Source organism: Malaclemys terrapin, chromosome 4 (genome assembly GCF_027887155.1).
Source record: "Malaclemys terrapin pileata isolate rMalTer1 chromosome 4, rMalTer1.hap1, whole genome shotgun sequence".
Lineage (NCBI taxonomy): Eukaryota > Metazoa > Chordata > Testudines > Emydidae > Malaclemys > Malaclemys terrapin.
Window position 1 is genome coordinate 91,858,543 of NC_071508.1, and position 26,272 is coordinate 91,884,814.

General features: G+C 45.8%; 2 protein-coding genes and 1 long non-coding RNA gene across 4 annotated transcripts in view; 1 reads left to right on the plus strand and 2 right to left on the minus strand.

Annotated features, from left to right (window-relative positions):
- Positions 1 to 6,593, minus strand: part of TYRO3 (TYRO3 protein tyrosine kinase) — a 58,049-nt gene extending 51,456 nt beyond the window's left edge. Inside the window, exons 1-2 of the mRNA XM_054027838.1 lie at positions 6,067 to 6,593; positions 1,638 to 1,821 (exon numbers count right to left, since the gene is read on the minus strand). Of these exons, the coding sequence (XP_053883813.1) occupies positions 1,638 to 1,821; positions 6,067 to 6,160 (278 nt within the window). The 5' untranslated portion in view covers positions 6,161 to 6,593. The remainder of the gene's footprint in view (positions 1 to 1,637; positions 1,822 to 6,066) is intronic.
- Positions 6,594 to 6,760: 167 nt separating this feature from the next.
- LOC128836522 (uncharacterized) lies at positions 6,761 to 9,793 on the plus strand. Of its 2 annotated transcripts, XR_008444789.1 has the most exons (4): positions 6,761 to 6,879; positions 7,257 to 7,483; positions 8,243 to 8,367; positions 9,307 to 9,793. It is a non-coding gene; the product is annotated as an uncharacterized LOC128836522 (long non-coding RNA). The 2 variants fall into 2 exon arrangements; XR_008444788.1 differs by lacking the exon at positions 7,257 to 7,483.
- A 4,790-nt stretch (positions 9,794 to 14,583) lies between these two features.
- The window catches only part of LOC128836755 (transmembrane protein 151B-like), a 34,837-nt gene continuing 23,148 nt past the window's right edge, over positions 14,584 to 26,272 (minus strand). Inside the window, exon 2 of the mRNA XM_054027315.1 lies at positions 14,584 to 16,014. Within this exon, the coding sequence (XP_053883290.1) occupies positions 14,584 to 16,014 (1,431 nt within the window). The remainder of the gene's footprint in view (positions 16,015 to 26,272) is intronic.

Consider the following 26,272-nt stretch of genomic DNA (forward strand, 5'->3'; position numbering starts at 1 on the left):
AGTCCAGTCCCCTGCCCGCATGGCAGGACCAAATACTGCCTAGACCATCCCTAATAGACATTTATCTAACCTACTCTTAAATATCTCCAGAGACGGAGATTCCACAACCTCCCTAGGCAATTTGTTCCAGTGTTTAACCACCCTGACAGTTAGGAACTTTTTCCTAATGTCCAATCTAGACCTCCCTTGCTGCAGTTTAAACCCATTGTTTCTGGTTCTATCCTTAGAGGCTAAGGTGAACAAGTTCTCTCCCTCCTCCTTATGACACCCTTTTATATACCTGAAAACTGCTATCATGTCCCCTCTCAGTCTTCTCTTTTCCAAACTAAACAAACCCAATTCTTTCAGCCTTCCTTCATAGGTCATGTTCTCAAGACCTTTAATCATTCTTGTTGCTCTTCTTTGGACCCTTTCCAGTTTCTCCACATCTTTTTTAAAATGCGGCGCCCAGAACTGGACACAATACTCCAGCTGAGGCCTAACCAGAGCAGAGTAGAGCGGAAGAATGACTTCTCGTGTCTTGCTCACAACACACCTGTTAATGCATCCCAGAATCATGTTTGCTTTTTTTGCAACAGCATCACACTGTTGACTCATATTTAGCTTGTGGTCCACTATAACCCCTAGATCCCTTTCTGCCGTACTCCTTCCTAGACAGTCTTTTCCCATTCTGTATGTGTGAAATTGATTTTTCCTTCCTAAGTGGAGCACTTTGCATTTGTCTTTGTTAAACTTCATCCTGTTTAACTCAGACCATTTCTCCAATTTGTCCAGATCATTTTGAATTATGACCCTGTCCTCCAAAGTAGTTGCAATCCCTCCCAGTTTGGTATCATCCGCAAACTTAATAAGCGTACTTTCTATGCCAATATCTAAGTCGTTGATGAAGATATTGAACAGAGCCGGTCCCAAAACAGACCCCTGCGGTACCCCACTCGTTACGCCTTTCCAGCAGGATTGGGAACCATTAATAACAACTCTCTGAGTACGATTATCCAGCCAGTTATGCACCCACCTTATAGTAGCCCCATCTAATTTGTATTTGCCTAGTTTATCGATAAGAATATCATGCGAGACCGTATCAAATGCCTTACTAAAGTCTGGCAATGACCATTAGACACAACTGACTGAGATTGGATTTGAACTGGAGATTTAAAGTGAGAGTCTCTGCTCCCCTTTAATAATCCTTTGAGCCATTCTGTACCCACGATATCACTCAGGTATGCATACAACACAGAATGGGAGAAAAGTTTTAAATTTCTTTTTAAAGGGAGAGGACAGAAATACAGCTAAATATCTCTTCACAATTTCAGCATAGATTCCACAGGACTGGATGGCGTAAAGAACTGCTGATAGGATAAGCAATACCTTTCACCTCTTGGTCACCTATCTATCACAGGCATTTCCAAAGCACCCATCACCACAGTATCTAGGAGCCTTGTCAGATTCCCCCAGCTACAATCCAACCCTTCCTTAGTGACTTAAACACAGTGGATCAAATTCCGCTTTCAGTTATGCCCTGACAAAGTACAAAGGTATAATCACATGGTGGTCAGTGGGGTTCCACTGAGGTAACTGACAACAGAATTTGGCCCTGTAGCTTCCATGATAGTCTATCTCCTCCACAGCTGTTGTACCTGAGGAAACCGATCCAGTGTTCTTCATCTACTGGAATGTACACCTGGTCTACACTCTGCACCACCGCTCCATCCTTGATCCACAACATCTCTGGGTCCTCCATTCCCTCGAGGCTGCAATTTAGTTTCACCGGCTGACCCTGGGACACCTTTAATTTGATTGGAGATCCTGTCAATTTCATACCTAAAAAAAAAAAAAAATACTCCTCCTCCCCAGCCCCAAAAGAAGTGGGGGTTGGAGTACAGCAAATTAATCTAGGTTGGTGGTCTGTAAGGACATACAGTACAAAAGAACACACTGCACAGTTTTCTAACTGCCTCGCCAGAGCCTTATTATGTTTGTTTCATGATTATAAAATGAGAACACTGACATTCCAATTACTTGAAAATGGCGGAGTCTTAATCTATACAGGGCTTCTTCAAAGCCAGTGCCAATTTGGATAGCAGCAGGATGAGCTTCCACACAGCAGTGCCCCATTACAGCTAGATAGGAATGCCGTGAGCTTCTTCACAGCAGTGCTCTGACAATGGTGATGTGTGTGTTCCCTCAGAACGGTATCGTGTTGCCCCCAAGTCCTCTCTCACTTTTCAGCTGCTATGGTATGTTCCTATACTACTAATAAGTCATACTTCTGTTCCACTGTACGCATTTGTAAAGAATTGGGACTTTAGACTCAATCACAGCAGGTTACTCAGTGTTCCACTGCATTACAAAAGCGCCAATGCAATTTATAAATCCAGTGAAAGTAAAGCCTACTTTAAAGGATTCCTATCAGAGGAAAAAATTGTTTCCAGAACACATTTTTCCATAGTATGTGGTGGGAGAATACTTCAGCCAGCCACTGTGTATCTCCAGAACAGAGACAAAGGGCCTCATTTGGATCTGTTACATCAGTGTAAATCTGGAATAACGTTGCTGAAATTAGTGGAGTTACTGTGACTGACATTGGTGTAAAAGTGATCAGCGTTTGGCCCAAAGCGCAGTTGCATGTGGGTGGGAAGCACTCCCCTCAATGAGAAGTGAATGTGTGGAATATGTCACCTTGTAAAAACACAGAAGCCAACTGGATAAGTACATTTTTAAAAGATGGGTATGTATATGAGGAATGAGGGGAGTAAAGGAGACGTTAGATAAAGCAAAAAGGTGGAAGACAAAGGTAAAGTATTCAGTCCTGCTGGGGAAAGTAGCCTTTTCCTTTCCATTAGCACAGGAACTGGCAGACTAGAATAGACCAATGGTTCAGTCTAGTCTGGTATCCTACCTCTGGTAGTGGCCTATACCAGATCCTTCAGAGAAAGGTTAACTTGTCCACCACTATATTGCCCTTGACCAGCTGTGCAGATTTATGACCCTATCTCTGCTCACATGCAGTCAGCTCTATCACCAGATGACATTCCAGCCCACCACACCCCGATAGAAAAACACTGTGAAGCCAAGATTGCCCTTAATTAAGTATGCAGCCATGCTGTTCTCAAACTTTTTCATAGCATGAATTGCATTTGAATACAGAAATAGTCTGGTGTCCCATTTCCCATTTGCCATTACATGGCATCCCACTGGTAAAAGTGGCAAATGCTTCCATGGCATAGTGATATCAGAAAAGTATTTTGTGTATTTTAAGCTGTGTTTTAGCAACTGTTAATTTAGCAAATTTATTAAGAGCACTGAAACTAGTAAAGTGATCATTTAATTTTAGATGCAGCTTTGGTTGGGCAAAGGAATTAATCACCTAACTGAGTGAGGATGATCTAACCTCAGATTACTTAACGTGAAAGTGGCATAAATTACACATCCCAGTGCATCCAGAAAGCATCCTCCTTCTCACCACGCAGAATATTGAAACAGAGCATTAAAATTTCACAATACATCCATCTGTTTTATATAAACCTAAATGTAGCCAGGTATCCAAATGCACACACAAATTGGCAGACACTCTTTCAGAATAGGTGCCTTACTGAAACAGCAAATGACTTAGTTTGCTACAGTCTGCTTTGCCGAAAGGGTTAATCACAATGTACACAACAAGATATCTGGAAGGCCTTTAAAGGTTTCAGTTCCCAGCCAAACTGATTATGCAAGAAATTAAAGGACAGTGCTAACTATATCTATTTGGCTATTTTCAACAGCACTTCTGTGTAATCCACAAGTAGACCTGAACTGAAAGGAAAGGGAAAATAATAACATGGGGATTTTTAACAGATACACATTTCTGTCATCCATAAGATGCAGTTTAGCTGCAGGACCTTTTTCTGAAGAGAAGGGAATGGTGCACACAGGTTGGCTTGGACTTTTTGAACATCTGAGAGGTTAAGATTAATGTTTACTTCCCAGTATTCCTCCTCCTACTCTCCCACTCTCCATTTTTACCAGTGCAGGAAATAAAAACTAGCTATTTTTTTTCAAAATATGATGACTGTAGAAGTAAAGATTCATAACTGATTAGGAAATGAAATCATATTAACTTCATACTGCCTGTCAGGCAGAACTGACAACAAATGAGTGCACCAGTTGTCTCTGTGCACAGTGTATTTTACTTGTTAACTTATCATCTCTGTACCTTTTGATTACTACTGACAGAAGTTTTTTGAAGTTGTTTTTGGAGTGGAGGGAGAAACAGATAACTGCAGACTTTTACCTACTAAGGCAAAAAGACCTTCCATTCCTTTGATGCCTGAGGTCCCCAATCTAGCAATCAAAATCTACAAGGCAAACCCTTGAAACCAACAGTGCTCCACCCATGTGGATCTAAATGTAGGATTGAGACCTAAATTCCCAGTGAAGTCAATAGGAAATGTGTATGTGGAAGGATTAGGCTAGAAAATCAAACCTTTGTATGTCTACTTGTAGGTGAAACTAGGAAAATGTAGGCTAGAAGGAAAACAAACAAAAGTCATGTAAAAATGGATTATCACCTAGCCTTCCTATATAGCAATTTGAGCTCCGCAAATACAGGAACAATACATTTGCAAACATTCCCACTGACTCACTTAAATGGTATTCAGGACTCTATTTATTTGCCACCATCTAGGTCTTATTCACAAGAATATTCACAGCAAGCATAAGGTTCATAAATATGAGTGTTGAATCAGTATTCCCACCAGCATTTGCTCTAGAAGTGATCTCTTCACCATTTTGGAAAGCTCTTGTTATTAGTCACACATAGTCAAACATTGGTGGATAATTCACAAACAGAAAAGGGACGTCTTTCTGTTTTTAAAGCTTATGGACAAGATTTTCAAATATGGATGCCTAAAGTTAGGCTCCTTAATCCATAGAAATGTAGGACTGGAAGGGATCTCAAGAGGTTATCTAGTCCACCCACAAATGCACTGAGGCAGGATTATGTATACTTAGACCCTCCCCAAATACAGGCACGTAAATAAGCAACCTGAATTTCAAAAGAGCTGAGCCATCAGCAGGTCCCATTGAAGTCAACCTCCACTACAAAGGAAATCGTGTGTGGGAGATAGAAAACTTGAGGGCAACATTTTCAAATGTAGCTGCCTACTGTGGCTCCTCAACCCACATTTAGGCACAGATGGCCTGATCCATAAATGGTCTCATTGTCAGAGGTGTGGAGCATCACTTTTGAAAATTAGGCCACTTATTTAGGTGCCTAAATATGGATTGAGGATCCTCCTTTAAGCACTCTTTATGGCCCAAGTCATCCCATCAGGGGACAGAAACATTACCAAGTTGGGTGACCAATCACATGGTGCAAAGAGCAAATGGTGCATCCCAACCATTTGGAGAACATATACTAAAAATTGTTCACAAAAAGTGTTATGCCGTTGAAAATAGCAACTAAATTCGTCAAAATCAAGACCTATTTACGGGCAATTGGGCAACAATAAAAAAGAAGCTACGTTTAAAAAAAATAGTTCGATGAAAACAATTCATACAGAGCAACTCACAATCATAGATTGCGCAGGGAGGGAGACCACAGCCCTCCAAAAAGCCAATCGTCACCTTCCCTCTCCTCCCGCATAAAATATAGTGTTCGCCAGCGGAGTGTAACTTGTCTCAGCTCCAGCTGATTAGGAAGTAGGTGAGGATCTGAGCAATACACTCGAGACTAGAAGGACTCCGGCAAGTGCTGTGGACAGGTCTAGAAAGGGAGCCCCCCGGGGAACCCCTTCCCCGCCCCGTCTCCTGCGCGCAGTCCGGACCCAGGAGTGGAGTCAGTGCAGTGTCAGCGGGGCGGACCCAGCGCTCCTGAAATTGACGATCAGGGCAAAAGCCAACCGCCGCTGGCTGGGCGTCAGGTTCAATACCCCTGCAGCAGCAAAGCAGCCGAGAACCGCTGGGCCAAACGTTTCCACACTACCCCTCGGAAGATCAGCCCCTTACAGAGCCTGCCAGGGTCGGCGCTCAGCCTCCTCCCCGGGGCGAGCGGCAATTCTCCCTCCTGTGCCCCTGCAGCCTTACCTGCTTCAGCAGCGGCGTCCCGGAGCGCCAGCGCCCATAGTTCCAGCAGCAGCAACAGGAGCCCCGGGATCCCCATGCTCTGCTTCATCTCCATCTCTCCCGCATCTTCATCGTCAGCAGCATCCCCCCCAGCTCCACGCTGGCGGCTGCTTCTTGCTCCGAGAGGAGGAGGAGGAAGGAACCCCCCTCCCCTCCCCAAAGCGGTGCCTTTCCCAAGAAGCTCCCAGGGGAGGCTGCAGTGCAAACTTCTCACGCCGCTTCCCCTGGGCTCGCTCGGCGGGAGCGGGCCCTGCTGCTGCCCCGCGCCAGCCCGGGGTGGAGGAGTGTGTAGGGGAAGTTTCAGGAAGCCCCCAAAATCCCGATCGCTTTTTCCTCCCTCCTCCCAGAGCGGGTCACTCTACACGAGAGGGAATGCCAGGCAGGGCGGTCTCCCTCTGCTGGCCTCGGGCTGCATGGAGTCCCCGCAGCCACGGCTGCTTCTCTCGCTCTGGGCACCCTCTGCTGTTGTTGCTGCTGCTAATTCCTTCGGCTCTTCTTATTCCTGTTCTTCCTCCAGGAAATGGCGCTGTCAGGCAGTCACAGAGCTGGTTTGCACCCCCCCTCCCCACACACCTACCTATGACATCACTCCTCATGAATATTTATAGAATCTATTTATTATCCAAGCTTCCTGAACTTTTAATAAAGTGGAAAATAACAGATCTGCAGAGTCAGTGTCTCCCCCAGGAATTTCCTGAGGGAAAGGGATATTCGAAGTTGCATCAATCAAAATGTAACCTACCTTCCTGGCAAGAGTTTATTTGCAAGATTCAGGTAATTCTTTATATGGCTTTCCCCCCCCCCCCCCCAAGGAAATGCTTTGGTGCTATTTATTATTTTAAATAAATGCCAGCAGAGCAGCTGTGTGGTGAGCAACCCTACAACAAACCAGGAGATTAAAAGCAAAAAAATATTCAAATTTGGGTGCTCATTAGGGTCCTAAGCCCATATATACACTCCTAAATAAGTGGCCTGATTTTCAGCGATTCTGAGCAGTCATACCTCTTAATGAAATCAGTGAGAGTCACTGGGGGCTTGGTCAATGCATGTGAAAATCAGACCACTTATTTTGGTGTCCAACTATGGCTTTAGGAGACTAATTTTACTAGGTAACTTTGTCTGAAAGTTTTGTCCTCGGTTTCCTCCTGCAGAAGTGCCTGTGACTTGCACTCTCTGGGAGCGAGGGAATGGATTGTGCTGACACAAGCACAACTAGGCAGTTCAGACCCAAGCCCAGAAGATCTCCCAAACACTGAAGAGGCCTGGTCATCCACACTGTGCACTTGTGCTTCTGCACTGCTTTTGGGACCTGCATCTCCTCATAGCAAAGCCCTCAACCCTCCCCTCTAGGAGTGCCTGCAGCAGTGAGGCACTGAAGGTAATGCTGACTGATGAGGCATTATGCTAGAGAGGTATTTCCCCACAAGGCTTATGGTGGGGAAATGATACCAAGGCCAACCTCCTCCCAATATGTGAAGCCTAGTCCCTGCAGCTCGTCTGCAGAGGAGCTTTGGCACAGTTGGGGGATATTCTGTGTCCCCCAGGTCTGGTCGACTTGATTTGGGCCCCCTTTGCTTGTCAAAATGTAAGGGATGATGTAGCTTATGAAAAGAGAACAAATTTTAGCTTCCAGAGGGGGAAAAGAACCCTGTAAAGGTTATAACAAATAGCCTGACACACAGGTGCTGGAACTAGGGTTGCTGAGGGTGCTGCCTCACCCCCTGTGGCTTGAAGTGGTTTCCATCCTATCCAGGGTTTACAGTTGGGTTCAATGGCTCTCAGCACCCCACTATACAAATTGTTCCAGCCCCCCTGCCCTGACACTGTACTTCCATCATAATCACCCTGCGAACCACAGCTGAAAGGTACCATAAATATCATTATAGCACAGTGCAATTTTCAATTTGTAATCATAGTTAATATGTGTGGCACTTGTATGGTGCCTTCCATCTCAGGCTTCCCCAGCAAGCATTTGTGAATTAAGTCCCTTGTGAGGAAGGGAGGTATTGCTATCCCCATTCTACAGATGAGGAAACTGAGGCACAACAGGGTTACATAACTTACGCCAGTGTTTCCCAAGCCCTGGGCTCTGGTCTCTGTACTCATACTAATCTTCATCCATTTGCATTTCTGTTAGGAATCCCTAAGGTGTTGGAACAATGCCAAGAAGGGTGCATGACTGGAATGAAAATGTGTTTTCTCTCCCTCCTCTGTTTCTACAATCTGAAATGAAAAGGCAAGGAGGAGACACTGACAAATCAGGTATATCAAACAGCTAGCAGGGAGCCATGGTGCTCTTGGGGTGAGGAATCTATGGCAGATCCTTTGTGGGGACTATGGTGCTCTTGTCAGTTCTTGGGCTATGATGCTAAGTGTATATGACTGCTAAAAGTATAAAGCATTTCCAGTATAATCACTGTAGCTAATCTCTCTCTCTCCCTTAAATCCATATGTACAGATCTAGCTATATATGCTGTATATTGATGCACACATTTATGTGGGTCATTGCTTATAGAAAGTAACTATATTCTCAAGGTTTAGTAGCCTTGTGTGAAGAGTAATGGGCATTATATGAACTCTTTGCATTTCTACAGCATCTTTCATCTAAGGATTTCAACTGTTGAGGTTTACAGATGTCACAGTATCCCTCTGATGTGGGTATAAATATTCCCAATTTAGAGAAGGGGGAATTGAGGCAGTGATAAATGGGAAATTCAGATATAGATAAATGAAGTGAGTTGATCAAAGTCACACAGAGAGTCAGTGGCATAGTTAAGGACTGACTCATTTTTCCTGATTCCCAGTCCCATGCTGTAATTATTAGACAATGTTTCACATACAAGTGTGCTCAGGGCCAAGATAATTGAAACAAACTGCAGCTGGGCAGAGAACAAGGTGGAATAATAGAAAAACTGACACACAGAAAAAGAGATCTGCCGCCCAAGAGATTTATATGAGATATAAACAATTGTACATACAGATTTTTATCTGATGTGCTATCTTACACACAGCCCTGTCTCCTCATCTTGGCAGTGAGTTCAATAAAGGCAAGGAAACTATAGAGAATGCACCTAAGAATTGCTGGGAGATCTGAAATACGTATTTACTCTTTTATGGTTATTATTTTAAACATTTTTGACCAAGTATAGAAAATAATTGTCTAAACATCCACCAGATTTTTTTTTCCTGTTTCTTAACTAGCTCTAATTACCAGTGTCCCTAAAAATGAGCCTACAGGAGCAGCTTTTTCTGCAAACGTGAGTATGTGATATGAACTTTTTGTTAAGGACCATAGGCTTGACTCTCAGTTGGAATAACTCGGCATAGCTCTATTGAATTCAACAGAACTACTCTGACTTACACCAGCTGAGGATCTGGCCTCATATCGTCTCAGAAGTCGGTTATATCCGCAATGATAAGGAGGAAGAACTATGTGAAAATTGGACTGAAATCCTGGATTCTTTGCCAGTTGGACTGCAAACTGCTGCGGGAAAACATGGGGAAGTGCTATATTACCATGAAGAAATCAAAAAGAACTTGTGACTTTTGAATGCTTTTAAGATTCAAAGGATCATGAACAAATGTTTCTTGCTTTTCAGCTTCAATGATTTTGGGTACTGGTGCCCTTGTAGTATTGGCCCTAGACTACCAATGACAATGTTCATTACACATCCATTTATAAAGCACACACCACAATGACTCATAATTAATCTATCTCCTTCCTTCCTGTATTTTGATATTGCGGTGTTATGTTTCACCTGACCCATTGGATGCTTTATATGCATTTTGGCAAAGGCAGAAAGAGCTCAGCCCTACAAAGGGTCACGTGCCAACAGAGCATGTTGAAATTCAAAATTTTGGTGAAATATTTAGTGATGAAATTTTCATTATCCCCCCCCACCTTTTTTTGAGCAACTGTAGAGCTGGTCAAAGTGTTGACAAATTTCTAAAGGCAAGGGGAAAATTTTTCTTTTAAATATTGGCCAGATTGTTTTGCTCTGTTTTTCAACCAGCTCTAATTACGAGGGTTGCTGAAAAATGAGCCCACAAAAGAAGAACTGGCCATCAAAAGAGAAAGCAGCTTTGTCTTCCAGGGCTGCCCAGAGGATTCAGGGGGCCTGGGGCAAAGCAATTTCGGGGGCCCCTTCCATAAAAAAAAATGTTGCAACACTATAGAATACTATATTCTCCGGGGGGGCCCTGCGGGGCCCGGGGCAAATTGCCCCACTTGCCCCCCCCCCTCTGAGCAGCCCTGTTGTCTTCATTATCATCGCAGCCTCTCTCTGATGGCTGCAAAATAAAGGCCTCACTATAGTGTCCCAGTGTCCCTGTTGTGTGTCAAAAGGGATCAAGTTCTGCAAAGACTACTAGATTACATCCATCTTTGTCATTGCTTACCGCTATCCCCCTGCAGTTGTACATGCATTCCCCATGTTTTAAATGAGGTGGTCTCCAAACAGCTGACGTAGTTCACACTCAAGATGTGAATGTCCAGTTCTTTCCATTCTCTGACTTTAGCTTCAAAGGGCACAAGTTGTTCCCATAGTTGTTAGAAGATAGGCCTGTCATCCTGCATTAGTAAATTGAAGTGCTGGCAAGAGTGACAGTGAAGTGCCATTCAAGTAGTAGGAGTAGCTCTGCTCTGTGGGGAAGGAGATCCAAGATGACTGTTCATATGCTTCCTGAGCTGGCTGGGGATGGTTGAACCAGCATGTTCAGCCCTAGGTCAGAATGGGAGCTGCATCGGGCTTTTTGTTTTGTCAAATAGCATGAATGAGCTCTGAAGCTAACCCAGCTGTGTGGGCCTGCTAAGATAAGGTGTAGCTTCCTCAATTATGCCCCAAGGCATGTTCAAAGGGGGGGGAGGAAAACTTGGTGGGAATCCTTAGGGCTTTTCAAGCCCTGCCAAGAATATAACCAAGGAGATGGGGGACATTCTGATGGAGGTAGTGCATATACCCAGGGCCGGCGCAACCCATTAGGCGACCTAGGCGGTCGCCTAGGGCGCTACCATTTGGGGGGCGGCGACCGCGGCGGTATTTCGGCGGCGGGACCTTCCGCCGCCTCTATGGGGGGCGGCATTTTGGGGCAGGACCTTCTGTCACCTAGGGTGGCAGAAAAGTTGGCGGCGCTCCTGCATATACCTAGTGAACATTTCACTGAAAATTAATTGGTTTGGCAACAGTTGTCTCCCATGTTCCACCCAACCCATCATAATAATGGATTTGTTACAGCTTGTTTACATCATATAACAACTTTTACACAGTAATAACCATGTCTAGGGACCCACTTACAATACGGCTGTCCCTGGACATAGTTGAAACACGGGTCAGTCTCAGTCTTGCACCTAAATATCCTTTTAACCATGTCCCCAAACTGACTGCGCTAGAGCCTTGGACGTGACTGGGGCTTTCGCTCGGTTCAGAGATGTAGGCTCCAGCTACGCTCCAAGACTGAACCACATTTTAACTGTGTTGGGGGTACTCGCACTGTAACCTTGTTATCTGACATGGTTGTGTGATCGCAGGCTGAGAGCTATCTTTATCCACATCTGAGCCTCTTCCTTTCACTTAGTGTGTATGCCTCTATCATCCCTTTTCTGTCTCCTTTCGTGTCCCTTCTCCCTCTCCTCTACTTCTCCATCACCTCTTCTAGTAGGAAATCATGCTGAAATGTGTCCAGTTCCTGTATTTCTGGAAGCTGCAGCCTCCTCCAGTTCTTAAGTCTTTCATATGCTCTCAGTTTAACTCTGCGCGTGTGTGTATGTAAAGGAGAAAGGGAATCATATTAAACAGTCTCAACTACTCCATCTAAAAATAATTAGAGATGAGCTCAAGCTATAGAGCTCAGACCTGACTCTTGATCTGGATTTAAAATCTCCCCCTGTTCTGAGTGGTGGTGGAGTATGCCGTTGTTCAGATCTGAGGGTTTGGGTGGCTCATTATAGTGTGAATCTAGGTCTGAATTCTTCCTAGGTTTGAGGTTTATCACAATTGAGATTTTGGGTTGAGTCCATCTCTGAAAACTCACCCAAACCTAGATCCGGCTCTTCTAAGCATTGGGGCAGGTAACTCTAAGCACTTTTTTTAAAGGTAATAAACTAAAAGCATCAGGTATGTTTCCTAACTTTTGTAATTAGTGCCTAGCTGTCAGAGTGGTAAGCACTTGCATAAAACATTTATAGAAATAGATAAATTCCTGTAGACTGAGACAACCTTTTGATTGCAATCATCATCATTTACAGATGAACTTTGTGTTGCATATGTGAAAGCAATCCCTATCTCTCGTGTTGAAATAAAAGCAGTATTACAAAACAGAATAATTAAACTGAAAGGATTTTTACATGATGCAACAGTCAATGCCATAAGAAATCACTGTATATGTATAGATACAGATCTGATCTACACATACCAAACAGACAGTATAGATTTCAAATTACAAGTAGATATATAAGAAACTGATTTGGGAGTAAGCATTTTTAACAATCCCTTAGTGGACAATGTTTCTTATTTATTAGCCATGTGGTATTAAAACACCTTGTTTCTGAAAAATACTGTATTGCATTCCGATATTCACTGTAAGCCACTGATAATCATGATGTCCACAATCCACCCAACAACATTTCTAGGTCTTGTTCAGTGTTAGACGATCACTCATTGGATGCAGGTTTGCATTCTGAGATGGTCCCTTCGCAGTTCCTGAGAACGGCCAGCCGCCTTTGATTCGTTCAGATCTTGGAGCTAGGAAATGTTTAAAAAATGCTGACTCCCAAGATGGGAAAGCAGGAATGCCACTGACAGAGCCTAGAGCCTTGTCTATTGTTGCTAACGGCAGTTCAGCTCCACCGGCAGTAGAGTACCCTGCTGTAGATGTATCATGGGCTGCCACTGCTGTTTTAACCAGTGTGTCATTTAGACCTGCTCTGAGCAGGATTAGATGACACAGGGGCCAATCTGCCATTACACTAAGGCACCTTTACCATGGTCTGGCAGCATAAAGGGGCCTTATGGGGAGGAGAAACAGCACCCCAAGGATACCCCTGCAAAATGGGTCTCCTAGCCAGCATAGAACTAGCCTGATACAACTGTGCTCCCAACCCCTGATGTTGGGGTGATGGAGTGGGATGCTGAGAATGGGGCAGGGGATGTAGCTTAGTAAACAGAGCTACAGCTATTCTTTGTTTCCCAGGGCCCATAGAAGGCATGGGAAGCAGAGTTTAAGTTAGAGCAGCTCTGAGGTTGCTCTAACTTACACTGAGGGCTGTGGCAACCCCCAAACAGCCCCAGAATATGGGGAGCACAAAGGTGACAAAAGACCACCTTTGCCTCTTGGCCACCCCATTCCTGTGCCAGGTGTGGGAATGAAGTACCTGGGAAATAGGGTCACAATGCTAAAAATGGTGGTGCCAACCAGCACTCAGTCTACATTAGTGCCTCCAACATTGCTAACTCTGAAGAGTGGAAATGGGGCTAGCAACAGGAGGAAATGTTTACTGACAAGGCCTGGGAGCGTGATGGAGTAGGAGGAAAGGTGGGATGGAGCATGTTCTTTCCTTTTACTGGTAAACTTCAGTATTCTGGGGCTTGACCCTTCAGCGAAAGTGCTGGGTGCGCAGCACCTTTCAGTATCAGGCCCTTTGTTTATACAAATGGACCATTACACTTGTGCTGTGTAGATATAATTTCTTACCAGTACTAAATGGCTGTACCTGGAAAGCAAGGAAGACACTTTGATTAGGCAAGATCCAGCTCTCTAAGACCCTGGGAAGGAATGACGTGAACTTAAGGATCAGAACCGAGACAGCCAGAAAGAAAGACAGGCGTGGACAGAGAAGAACAGGAGACAGTGAAAGAGGGAGGGAGTAAATGAGAGAAGGAGGAGGGAAAGATAAGCCTGGTCTGGTGGTAACAGCAGGTGACTGGGAGTCTGCAGATTTGAATTCTGCTTCTGGCTCTGCCACTGACTTGCTGTGTGATCTTGGGCGAATCACTTAACCTCTCTGGGCCTCAGTTTCCTGCCTTACAAGAGAGTTGGGAGGCTAAATGCATCAGTGTTTGCAAAGTGCTTTGAGATCCTCAGGTGAAAATTGCTGTTGTGGTGCAAAGAATAATGACTGAAATGTGAGGGGAGGATGGAGATGGGAATGAGAGAGGAGACAGAAACAGGGGAAGAAAGGAAAAGGGTGACTGATGAGCAGAAGAAGGGGAGGCAAGAGGAAAAAAGAGAGGGGACACCCAGTGATGGGGAAGTAATGGAAAATGTGAGGAAGAGAAACGAGTAGCTGCTTGTCAGAGTGGATATATTTTCTTGCATTGGCAGTGAGGGGAATTAGAATTGGAGAGTTTGCCCTGTGGAGCTAGTGTGTGGTGGCACAGTCTTGAAGTTAACGGTTTCCCTGCTGATGGCATCTCTGTCAAACAGCACTAGTGCAATGGAGCTGTCCTGGAGAGGGAGGAGCCATAGAGCCATAAGGCCTGATCACAGAGACGTCTCCAGGCAGGATGAGCGCCGGATGTAGAAGCGCCTCCCCTCGTGCCCTTCAGGCCTGTGCACAATTAACACTGGGAAAAAGCGGGCATCCTGGTAGGTGGGTGGGTTTTCATTGATGGCTAGCTGACTAGAGTAAGAGCAACATTGTTCATCCTGGCAGCCACGGTCCGCAATGCTGCTGCTGCAGCTCCTCCCGAGGCCTGTCCTGTGGGAGCCATGAACCCGGCACAAAGAGAAGCGGCTGGTGTTGAGGGAGAGGCGTGAGTTTCCGCTGCCACTGTGGAAGGCGTAGCGGGAGAAGATGGAGGAGTTGCTGGAGGCCTGGTTGCAGCGCTCACAGCCATGAGCTATTTCACTGTACCCACACATGGAGTAGCCGTTGTACACAGGGGAGTCTGTCAGGTCCAGGAGCATGGCCTCCGAGTAGCTGGGGATCAGCTGTCGGTTGGTACAGATGTGCCATTCCAGTTCAGTGCTGTCCTGAGTGTTATCCCGGGGCATGCGATACCTATACAGGGGCTCCTCTGCTATGCCGGGCACTGTGTACTCTAGGCCGAGGAGCTTCTCAACATGGTAGTGCACGTACGCAGTCCGATACTCTATGAGCACCCGCAGCGGCCAGGAAATCATCAAGACAGCTGCCACCCAGAAAGTATAGTGGGACACGTACCATGGGAGATGCTCTGGGTCCCCATAGGCCATCATAAGCTCTTTGAAGTCTATGTTTTTGAGCTGCATGCCTTCCCTGACCTCCATGTAGTCATCCAGCCCCTCAATCTCTGTGAAAAAATGAGTCCTCTGGGTCAGGTAGGAGTTCTCTGATTCTGTGTTGGCAAAGCTGAAACACTTGGTGAACTTCAGCTTCGTGGCTGTGTAGCATTCTAAGCCTAGCAGCTCCTTGGAGATGTCCTTGAATCCACAGTGAGAGTAGTCAAACTCAGCTTCAGCCACATGTGTGTTGACCCGCTCATGGTAGACCTGCGTGGTGGTATAGGCATCACCATTGCGGTACCGGGTCACCTGCCGGGTGCGTCGCACAAAGTGATAGCTGATGGCCTTCCACCAGATACAGGGAGTGGCTTGCTGCATGAGGTTGATACGGTCATAGACACTGTCCACATCTGCCTTGTACTGGAGTTCGCTTTTGGCATGGCAGTGCCAACACTCCACCAGGTAGGCCACGTACAGCATGGTGAGGAAGGCTAGGGGGATGTAGACATAGCCATCAGAGCATGGGCTATCGTGGTAGATCATAGACTTGCCTTTGAAGGAGCTATCAAAGCTGAGCTTGGTGACTCGGGCTAGCTGACACCAGGCCACAGCACCCAGGCAGCCATACATAAGGATGGAAAGAAGGAGGCATTTCCAGTGGGATTCTCTGCACATGGAGGCACTCAAGGACTGCTTGACAGGGCGTTGCTGAGAAGCAAGAAAAAGAGTAATTTATGTCAGTGGCGTCATTTTACATAATACATGACTCTTACTTTCAAGATTGTGTTTGGCTTAGCTGCTGAATGCCTTAGGACTAGCTTGGGCCTATAGGCAGAGCCCTCAGTAAGGTGTGGTGTATAAACTGCAGTCACAGGAGTAGCCCCAGAAAGCGTTGTGCCTCAGAAATGTCTCTCTAAGGCACAAAGAACAAGAGTACTTGTGGCACCTTAGAGACTAACAAATTTATTAGAGCATAAGCTTTCGTGGACTACAGCCCACTTCTTCGGATGCATATAGAGTGGAATATATATTGAGGAGATATATATACACACATGCAGAGAGCATGAATAGGTGGGAGTTGTCTGACCAACTCTGAGAGGCCAATTAAGTAAGAGAAAAAAACTTTTGAAGTGATAATCAAGATAGCCCAGTACAGACAGTTTGATAAGAAGTGTGAGAATACTTACAAGGGGAGATAGATTCAATGTTTGTAATGGCTCAGCTTATGCTCTAATAAATTTGTTAGTCTCTAAGGTGCCACAAGTACTCCTGTTCTTTTTGCGGATACAGACTAACACGGCTGCTACTCTGAAACCTCTCTAAGGCACAACACCTTTCCTTTTTCTCCTTCCTCCACAATGGGAGTAACATGCTACTGGCCTATACCGACAGCAAATCTACTCCAGACCTCTCTCCTTCTGGTCAAACTAAAATCGCAGCCTGTCTCTCTGACATCTCCTTGTGGATGTCTAGCCTTCAGCTCAGGCCAAATATGGCTAAAACATAGATCTTTCTTCCAAAATTCTCCCCGCTACCGCCTTTCACAGTCCCTGAGGATACCACTACCATTCTTCCTGTCATTCATGCCAATAGCCCAGATGTCATCTTCGATTCAGACTTCTGTCTAGGTCCTCGTATCCAGGTTTGTAGATTCTTTCTGCTTAACATCTCTAAGATATGGCCATTCCTATCCATACACACAGCTAAAACTCTCATCCAGTCTTCTTATCATCTTGCGTCCCAATTACTGCCACATCCTTTTCTCTGGCCTTGACAAAGGCAATTGTGCCCTTTTCATATCCATTCAGAAGGCAAAGATCATTTCCTAGCCTGTCTCTTTAACCATGTCACCCCTCTCTTCATATCCTTTCACGGACTCCCTCTTCTCTGTTGTATCAAACGCAAGCTGCTTGTCTTCACTTTTAGGCCCTTCATGACAGAGCTCTACCTAGGGTTTAATTTGTAATGAAAGAGGTGCCGTGTCTCAAGCAATTTTTTTACATTCACAACAGATGCAGCAACCCCAGAGGCACGGGGGCTATGAACTGCCAAGCCTAGAAGTGCCAGGGCTCAGCCCTGGCACAAATTAAGCACCCTACCTATCATCTCTTATTCAGTATGGAAAAGTCATCTCCTGCCTCTGACCAGTCCAAGAGGCCAGTCTCCATCACCCATATGTTAAATTTCAAACAAGCACCTTTTGTACTTTCTCCCGTTTCCCCTCATGCCTGGGAGGTGCTCTCTGTAACCATCTGCAAACCCTTTCTTAAAACTTTACTGTGCTGTGATGCCTGCAAAAGACATGACAACGGTTAGGCTGCCAGTGTGCGGAGGCCAACGTCGATCATGCTGACCAATACTGTCTCACTGTGTCCTTGTACTATCCTGATGTGTTAGGAGCAGAGCTAACGCTTCACCCATTCTCACCTCGCCCATGTGCTCAGGGGTGAGGATAAGCAGAGGCACAATACCTGCTCACTCCTGTGTGCCTGGGCCCCAGATCCGATAGCCCACACAGGGTTCTTATTCTTTGTTACACCCCTATAAGGACACATAGTCCAACCTCTGCCTTCATGTACATCCTGTGCAATCCCACTGAAATCAATAGGGTTGCACAGCGTATGAATGAGAAGACAATTTGGCTGCTGTCTCGGCCCTTACATTCTGCAACTGCTAAATTTCTGAATCCATGCTCTGTTGCTGAGAAGCTTTGCAAGCACTCTTCTTTAGTGGTTTTGCACCCACTCATTCTGGCCATGCCCCAGAGTTGGCAGAGGACTGCCAGAGCAGCATGAAGCCGGAGGAATGTAAACCAGAACCAGAGCCTGTGCCTCCAGCAGCACGGAGCTGACTCAGAGGTAAGAGCAACACCTACCAAATTATCAACACCATGTGTGCGGCAGCGTTGTCTTGGAGGTCTCCCATCCAGAAACTGCCTAGATTCAACCATGTTTACTTTCAGTTCTGACAGAATCACAGTTCCAGGTAGCATGGTAACAAGCTGAAAACAATATTGGCTAGAAGCAAAAAAAAGGGCTTAAGCTATGTAGCTAACGGTATATATGTGAATAGTTCAAATCCAGCAGATCCCCCTGCTTTTGGGGCTCAAAAGGCAGGACACATATCACAAGTGTTTACAATTTACACTCGTACACTCCCACCTGTGTTCCCTGAGAGGACAGGATTAGCGTCCTCACCCTGATGATGTTGCAATGCATCTGTTGCATGTCATGCTGTGCTGGGCTGTAATAAGAAACAAATCAAGCCAAGTAGCCAGAAACTGTAGCAACTGAGCTATCTCTTTATAAAGAGCAGCAGCAGCGAGAGTTCCAGTACCGGCTGGCTCCAGTGTACAGGCTGGGAGGAGCACACTCAGCAAGAGCCTTACACCTGATGTGTCTCTGTCCTGGCCTCCCTCTTGCTACTGATGCCATTTGGCCCCACTTTACAGTAAGAGTGTTACAGCAATAAATACAGTGAAACACACCAAGACACATCCACCATCTCTCTGCTTTTCCACCTCTGATGCAAAAAATAGAACCAATTTATCTCCCAAGGGGCCACCTCTAACATTCCAAATTTCTTAACAGCTTCCAACAGATGCCATGTTTTTGTTTCCCCCTAATATTGGTTGCCTGAGGCCCACAACAGGCAAGATTCAGTTCTGGACCAGTGATGAGTTTAAGGTCCAATGCTTCATGACCCTGCAGAGCAGGGTGACCAGATGTCCTGATTTTATAGGGATAGTGCCAATTTTTGGGTCTTTTTCTTATATAGGTTCCTATTATTCCTCATCCCCGTCCCGATTTTTCACATTTGCTGTCTGGTCACCCTACTGCAGAGCTAGAAATGGGAGCTTTATGCCATTTGAAAGAAGAGTTTGCCCTTTTCCCAGTGGGACAGCAGCATTTGCTTTTAACATTGCAAGGCTGAGGTTTGACTTTAAAGTCATTCATTTTTAGGCATGAAAGAGCTATTTTAGGTAATTTTTAGAGGTCTTTGTTGCTTCCTTTGAGGCTGAGCCCTGTACAGTTGGACTCATGGGACTAGAGATTCTAATTTCATAGATTCTCATCTCACTCTGGTGTAAACTCAGAGTAACTCCAGTGATTTCAATGGAATTACACCAGTGTAAATCTAGAGTACCTGAGATCGGAATGCTTCCAGGAGGAAATTATGACAACCACTGGCAGTGTAAAGGGACCAAATTTATAAAAATGTAATTTACATCCACTCTAAGGCCCTGTTATACTGCAATAGTGGTGTAAAGGGACCTTATTACAAATGTAAATCAGGCCCATTTTTCCTCATCTCCTTTAGGGAACTCTGAAGAGAGCAGCAAAATGGTTACAACCCGCACCCAGAACTCTGAACTATAACTGCAAAACAGCAGGAGCCATGTAGGTATATAATTGAGTCCAGATCCAACCACTGAGGGTATGTCTACACTGCAATGTAAGCCCAGGCTCTGACTCAGGTTCAAGCCTTAAGCCCCCTTCCATCTACACTCAAATCTCTCAGGGTTGGACCCAGGGTCCTAGGAGCCTGTGAGAGTAGAGGGTCTGAGCCCAAGTCAAAGTAGGACCCGGGGTTCGAGCCCTATCATTTTGCAGTGTAGATGCAACTCCCCAGACTCAGGTTCTTGGAGTCCACCAAAAGTCTCCACACTACTGTGGGCAGACTTCCTTTGTCCTCTCTCTCCCAAGAATCGTCAGTTGACTCCAGGGAAAAGGAAGCACCCCACCTTGTTCTAATACAACAGTTTAGCATTTTATTCTGACCGCCAACCTGCAAACAAACCATCGGAGAACCTACAGTGTTTGCCATGGATACCGACCAGAAGTCCTTTACAAAGCATGCTGCATTGTGGTTACAGGAGCACAGTCTAATTTTGGTTAATCTATTGTGTGAGGCCATGAGAGATTACCAGACAATTAATTTTATTAGTAAGAGTACCAGAAATGACCACGCATACCAGCAAATGGCAAAGAAGCTGGTGGCGCTGGAAATTTACCGTAGGGGTGATCAGTGCAGGGAATGGATTAAGTGGATCAAGACCAAATACCAGAAAACCAGAGATCACAAATGTGTCTCTGGCAACTCACCAGCATTGTACCTATTTTATGATGAGTTTGACCCAGTGCTGGGGATTGCACTGAGGACTGGTCCATCAGCGGTGCACAATGACCTGGTCAGCTGGGATGATGTCCTGCTGGCCCCTGTAGCCAGCATGGGAATTGATGGAAGCCAGCAGCAGGCACCGAATGAGGCAAATGAAGTGACTCTGTTGATGAAACCAGTCCCAGAGGAGGCTTTGCTGCAGGAGCAACTCATCCTGGGGCCATACTCAGAGGAGCTTTTTGATGCCCTCCTGGCCCAGAGGAACAGCCCACTGTGGATCTGGCAGCAGAAATGGAAGAGGGAGAAGCTGCCCTGGAGCCTGGTAAGTTTCTGACTCTATTTGTGTATTTCTTAGTATAGGAAAGAGAGATGGCTTTTGGCTCTATGAACCAATGCAAACCCTGGGAAGCAGTGTATATCTGCTAATGGTGGATTGCATGCCAGTGCCTTGCATCCCCCCTCCCCCACCCTGTGGAATTCAAAATGGAGACGGGGAAACACAAACAGTAAAACAAGCATGTAAAAGTGAGTTTTTACTGGGAAGCAGAGGCGGATTACAGTTTGTGGGGCCCTGGGCCAGGACAAGTGGGGGCCCATCTCCTCCCCTCCCCTTCTGCCTGCAGTCTCCCGCACCCCTCGGTGCTCCCGCCAGGGAGCAGGGTCAGGGGGCAGCGGCTTGCCCTGCTCTGCCCCCCTGCCTGGCGCTCCTGCCGGGGAGCGGGGTCGGGGCACGGGGACTTGCCTCCCTTTGCCTGCCTGCCTGCCCGGCACTCCCGCTGTAGAGCAGGGTCGGGGCGAGGGGGCTTGCCCAGCCATGTCTATGGAGCGTCAGTGGTGTGAAGCAGCCCTCTGCCAATACACTGACGTTCAGTAAGGAACATTTTCTGTCCTTGAAATTCCAAGATGATGTTTTCTGGGCTCCTGCACTGAGCTATTTGAAACAGTAACCCTCTGAGTCTCATCCTATTCCAAGAGGAAAGACAAGCTGAAAGGCAAGCAGGAAGGCTCGGTCTGGCTGCGCAGCTTGAGGACAGGGTAGTGGTGCAGGAGCAGGCATTTGCTTCACATTTCCTGGAACAGGAAAGGTGGTGAAGGGAGGACGATAGAGCGCAACAGAAAGAACTTTTTGAGCAGCGGCTGTCTCGAATGGCTGCAAAAGTGAAGACTCCACTGGCTTGTGTCCCCTCTGTGGTACCCTGGCCTGCATTCCAGGAACAGCCTGGACAACTCCATGGCTGTGTGGGCCATGATGCAATCAGACCCTATCAGTGGCTGGGCCAGGCCGGGCAAATGTGCCCCGGTTCAGTGCTGAACCCCACCCCCGTGGACGCCTCCATACCCTTGCCCCGGCACCAAGTGCATGGCAAAAGTGAAAGGAGAATGGTGCGCCAGGGGAAACACAATAATGTGTATATAGGGTGTCTTGTACATCATTTCACTGTTTGCACACGTTTATGCTCTTGGACACTTTTAAAGCTTTTGGTGTTGCTGGTGTTATGGTGGGCTAATGGCAGCTGGCCTGCCAGGCAGTGGTTGAATATTGTACTTTTCCACTAACTGTGTAAAAATAAAGGTTTTTATTTCATAAAGAAGATGTATTGCCATCACTGCAACACATCATATGATGTGTATTTCAAATAATAAAGGTAAACAGAGGAGCAGGGACAAGTGGGAGGTTGTATGCAAAACCCATGTCTCACTACAGCTATATACATACATCAGTTATTAACATCAATCCATTCTGGTTTCTCCACCTCACCCTATTACATAAACAGTCACATCATTCAAACTACAATGCAGGGCAATCAGTGCCCTACAAGCACATAGAGGTACTATTCTCCCTCTTCAGTTGGCCCATGGAAGTCTATAATGTGGGACCACAAAGCCGCTCTGACTTCTGTTGCCTGGGTGCATCCAGCTCCAGCTGTGGTAGATGCACTTTCTGGTTGAGTGTACCAGTTCAGGGGGCCTTGCAGTCATAGGTTAATTCAGGGGAAAATGGCTCACCATTGGCTTCACAACGATCGTGAAGAGTGCAGGAAGCCACAGAAATGCGGACAGCATTGATGACACTGGCATCCAAATGGGTCTGTAGATACCGCCCCTGGGATTTCAGTCTGCCATATGCACATTCAGCCGCCATTCTACACCTGCTAAGAGTGTAATTAAACCTTCTTTTGCCAGGGCATCTGAGATCAGGGTATGGTTTCATAAGCCAAGGCAAAAGGGGATACACAGCATCCCCCAGAATAACAGTGGGGATGGAACTTCATATACAGTAATGTCATGTGGTGGAAATAATGTCCCAGCCTGTCCATGAATATAGACTCTCTCAATCAGCAAAAAACCCTGCCATCATGAACTTTTCCAGTGCAGCCAATACTGACGTTCACAAATCGACCTCTGTGGTCCATGAGGGCCCGCATAACAATGGAGTAGTACCCTTTGTGGTTTATGTACTTATGTGCTCCATGATGAGGGCAAACTTTGGGCACATGGGTCCCATCAATGGCCCTGGCACAGTTTGGAAACCCAATTCTCTGAAAGCCAGCAATTACCTCAGGAATATCTTTTATGCCTACCATCTTGTGCTAAACCACATGCCTGATTGCCTCAGAAACCTCTACTGCCACTTACCCTCAGTCGACCTTCCAATACCAAACTGATTGGCCACAGACCTGTAGCGGGTTGGGGTAGCCATCTTCCAGATGATTATAGCAAGCCACTTGTGGACCGTCATGGCCAGGCTCATGCATGTATCTTTACACTGTAAGGTCAGGGCAGGCTGCTCAGAAAGCTGCAGAAATACAAGTTTTTTTTGTGTGAAAGTTCTGGACCCATTGCTGGTCATCCGAGGTCTGCATGACAATGTAATCCTACCAGTTTATGCTGGTCTATGGAAGGGATATCAGTGGCTATACCGAGTGTCATAAGCAGCATCAGCCACTTCAAGTCTGCTATATCTGTGTCCTCCTCTTCCTCCTGCTCTGTCATTATCTCTGTCAGGTACCTTCAGTGGGTCAGAAAACACTGCCAAGCTGCCCACCAGCGCCTCACATTTTGGGAGGGTGCTAGGAAGTCTGAGATACAGTTGGTTGGATTCATGTCTGCATACTCCATTGTGGACGCCAGAGCTTCAGGTTTGGGCCTGGGTTAAAAAATTCTTAACCTAAATTTGGCAATCACTGTATATGCTCAAGCCCTGAGTTCTCAGACCCAGAGTCCGCTGACTCAAGTCCCGCTAACCCTGGGCTTACATTGCAGTGCAGATGTACCCTGAGTGGGTGGAACAGTCTTGTGAAACTCCCTCTAGCACCTATCTTTAAACCCTAATCCCATTATCACTCTGCTGTGCATTTCTGCACAGCCCAGCCTTTGGGCCCAGCAAAGCCCACAGCCCCAGGCTCTCCTGATATGTGGGAACTATGGTGGGAACCTCATGAAGAATCTCAGACGTCTTTTCTATATTTTAAAGTAAGTTTCTAGCCCTCTTCTTTGTGAGGGGACTGTAAACTTCTATAAAACACTCTCTCGGCTTGGACTGAAGCAGCAGCTGGGCTTTCCTTCTACAGCAGAAGGTCATGATGGAACTTCAAATCCACACTCACCAGCACACACAGGCACTTTTTGGGTAAAATGAGGCAGTTACGTGCGAATTCTGGAGGAGATTTTCAAAGCAGTGCCAGGGCTCCAGCCATCTATTATAATGGAAGATGTGTAGCTAAATCCCCTGCACAGCTTTGAAAATCTCAGCCCCCCTCAGTAGTCCCAACACCTCTCCAAATCCCCAGGCTGGGCCTGAGCACAATGCAAGGGTGGACTAGGATTGTTTAAGGCTCGCTGTGATACCGGAAAGCATAATATGTTCCCAGTGATACTGGAAATACCAGAATCACGCCAAAATGGCAGATATTCATGCAGTTTGTCAAACTCATTTTGCCCATCCCTACAGCCTGTCATTGTCTCTGTACCATTGCCCATACATGCCAATGCCTCCACAGCAGCTCAGATGTAATCCCCAATCATGCCTCCATCTCTTTCCTTGATTGTCTAGATTTCAGTTCTCTAGGGCCCACTCTCCACACACCAGCAGGTACAGAATGCTGCTGCCTTCCTCCCCCCATTCTCATAGGCACAAAGAAGTGCAACTATATCACTCCCATCCTCAAACAGCTCCCCTGACTCCTCATTCACTTCAGAATCCAGTTCAAAATGGTCTTTGTGTTCAAAACCCTCCATGGAACTGCTCAGGGAACCTTGTCATTATTTCTCTCCTTTTGTTCACTGTCTTATTCCTTCTTTTTGTCCCTGCACCAATTCTCTCTGCAGCTCCCTTGTATCTTTCTATCTCCTCAGCTGTTCATTTTATCTCAAATCCCAAATATATTTGCCCTGGCCTATACACCTTCATTTCTCCCTTCCTTTGGCCTTATAATTATTTAATGTTGTAATTCTATTGGCATATGAGCATTTTGGCTCAGTTTGCATGAAAGATGCCAGATATAATAAAGAATAAAAACAACAATAATAGTAATAAAGTATCACCCACTCTCAAAATCTAATAAAGAAACACACCCTTCTTTCATACAAATTCATTATATATTAAACTACAATCTACGAGCTTCATATGCTGTCATGGCTTGTTTACTATCTGTTGGTGTGAAGCCTTTGGATCACTGCTTTACATGATAGATATTATTTAATTTGTTCCTATGGTTATTAGAAAATAGTCTGGAATGTCAGAATCTGCAGATTAAGAACTGGAATTTCTGGTACATGTACCAAACAGGTGTTTCTAGGTTGGCACTTGAAGAGATTACCAGAGGTTGGGCAGGTGTGTGAATCTACAATTAGGTTAATTTTCCCCTTCAGGACACACCTAGAGAATCCTGTGTGCAGTTTCATTTGTAAATCATAAAGTATCAAAGCCCTGACTTGATGGGCAGTTGCATTCAAAGACTCTGTGGGGTGGCAGGTGCCCAAAATAAAGAGCAGCTATGGAATGGTTTTGGTTTACCGGGCACACCCAGTGCTTCATGTTCCTTGTTGAACTGCAGCTACAACATGTTAGTCCTTTTGCTTCTGCAGCAGTAACTCAGTACCGCCCCCGGCCCCACCCCTTTTTAAACAATATTGTTTGTTGTAACAAGCTTGGGGTCAGACTTTGGCTTTTACTCCTAGATACCAATGACGGGTGAAGGAAGAGGAGAGTCTGAATATACAAGCTGGCATATTCTTCCACTTGCCTATCAGGGACGGAGTGTACTCTGTTGGCTAGAGCAAGGAACTGGGTACCAGGGCACCTGGATTCTTTTCCTGATGTCTACTGTCCTTGAGTAAGTAGTTAGGAGCCCATTAAGGTGTGCATTATTACACTCATTCTGAATGTCTTCAGCAGAAATGTCTCTAGCACGGCCATTGACTTCACTTTGGAGGTAGGAGCAAGCAGCACCTCTGAAAACAAGGTCCACTGTGTGTCAAGTTCATCATCCAAAATTAGCAGACAACTGAAAATGTTGGCTCATGTGAAAATGTTGACCCAATGACCACATGACAGGTCCCAGCTAACAATGAGCTGGGATTTTTATCTTGTAAATAATAATCAAGGATGTTCTCAGTTATTCTTGGATATTTAAGGATATTCTTAGGCATCTAAAATATTTATGAATATTCCTGGTTTTGTAGGGATATTCTGGACTAGGGAGCTTCAGCCTCCATTAAAACTAAAAGCAGATTCATAGAGTTTAAGGCCAGAAGGGATCATTAGATCACCTAGACTAACCTCCTATATATCACAGGCCAGTACATTTCATCCAGTTACCTCTGTACTGAGCCCAGTTGTGTT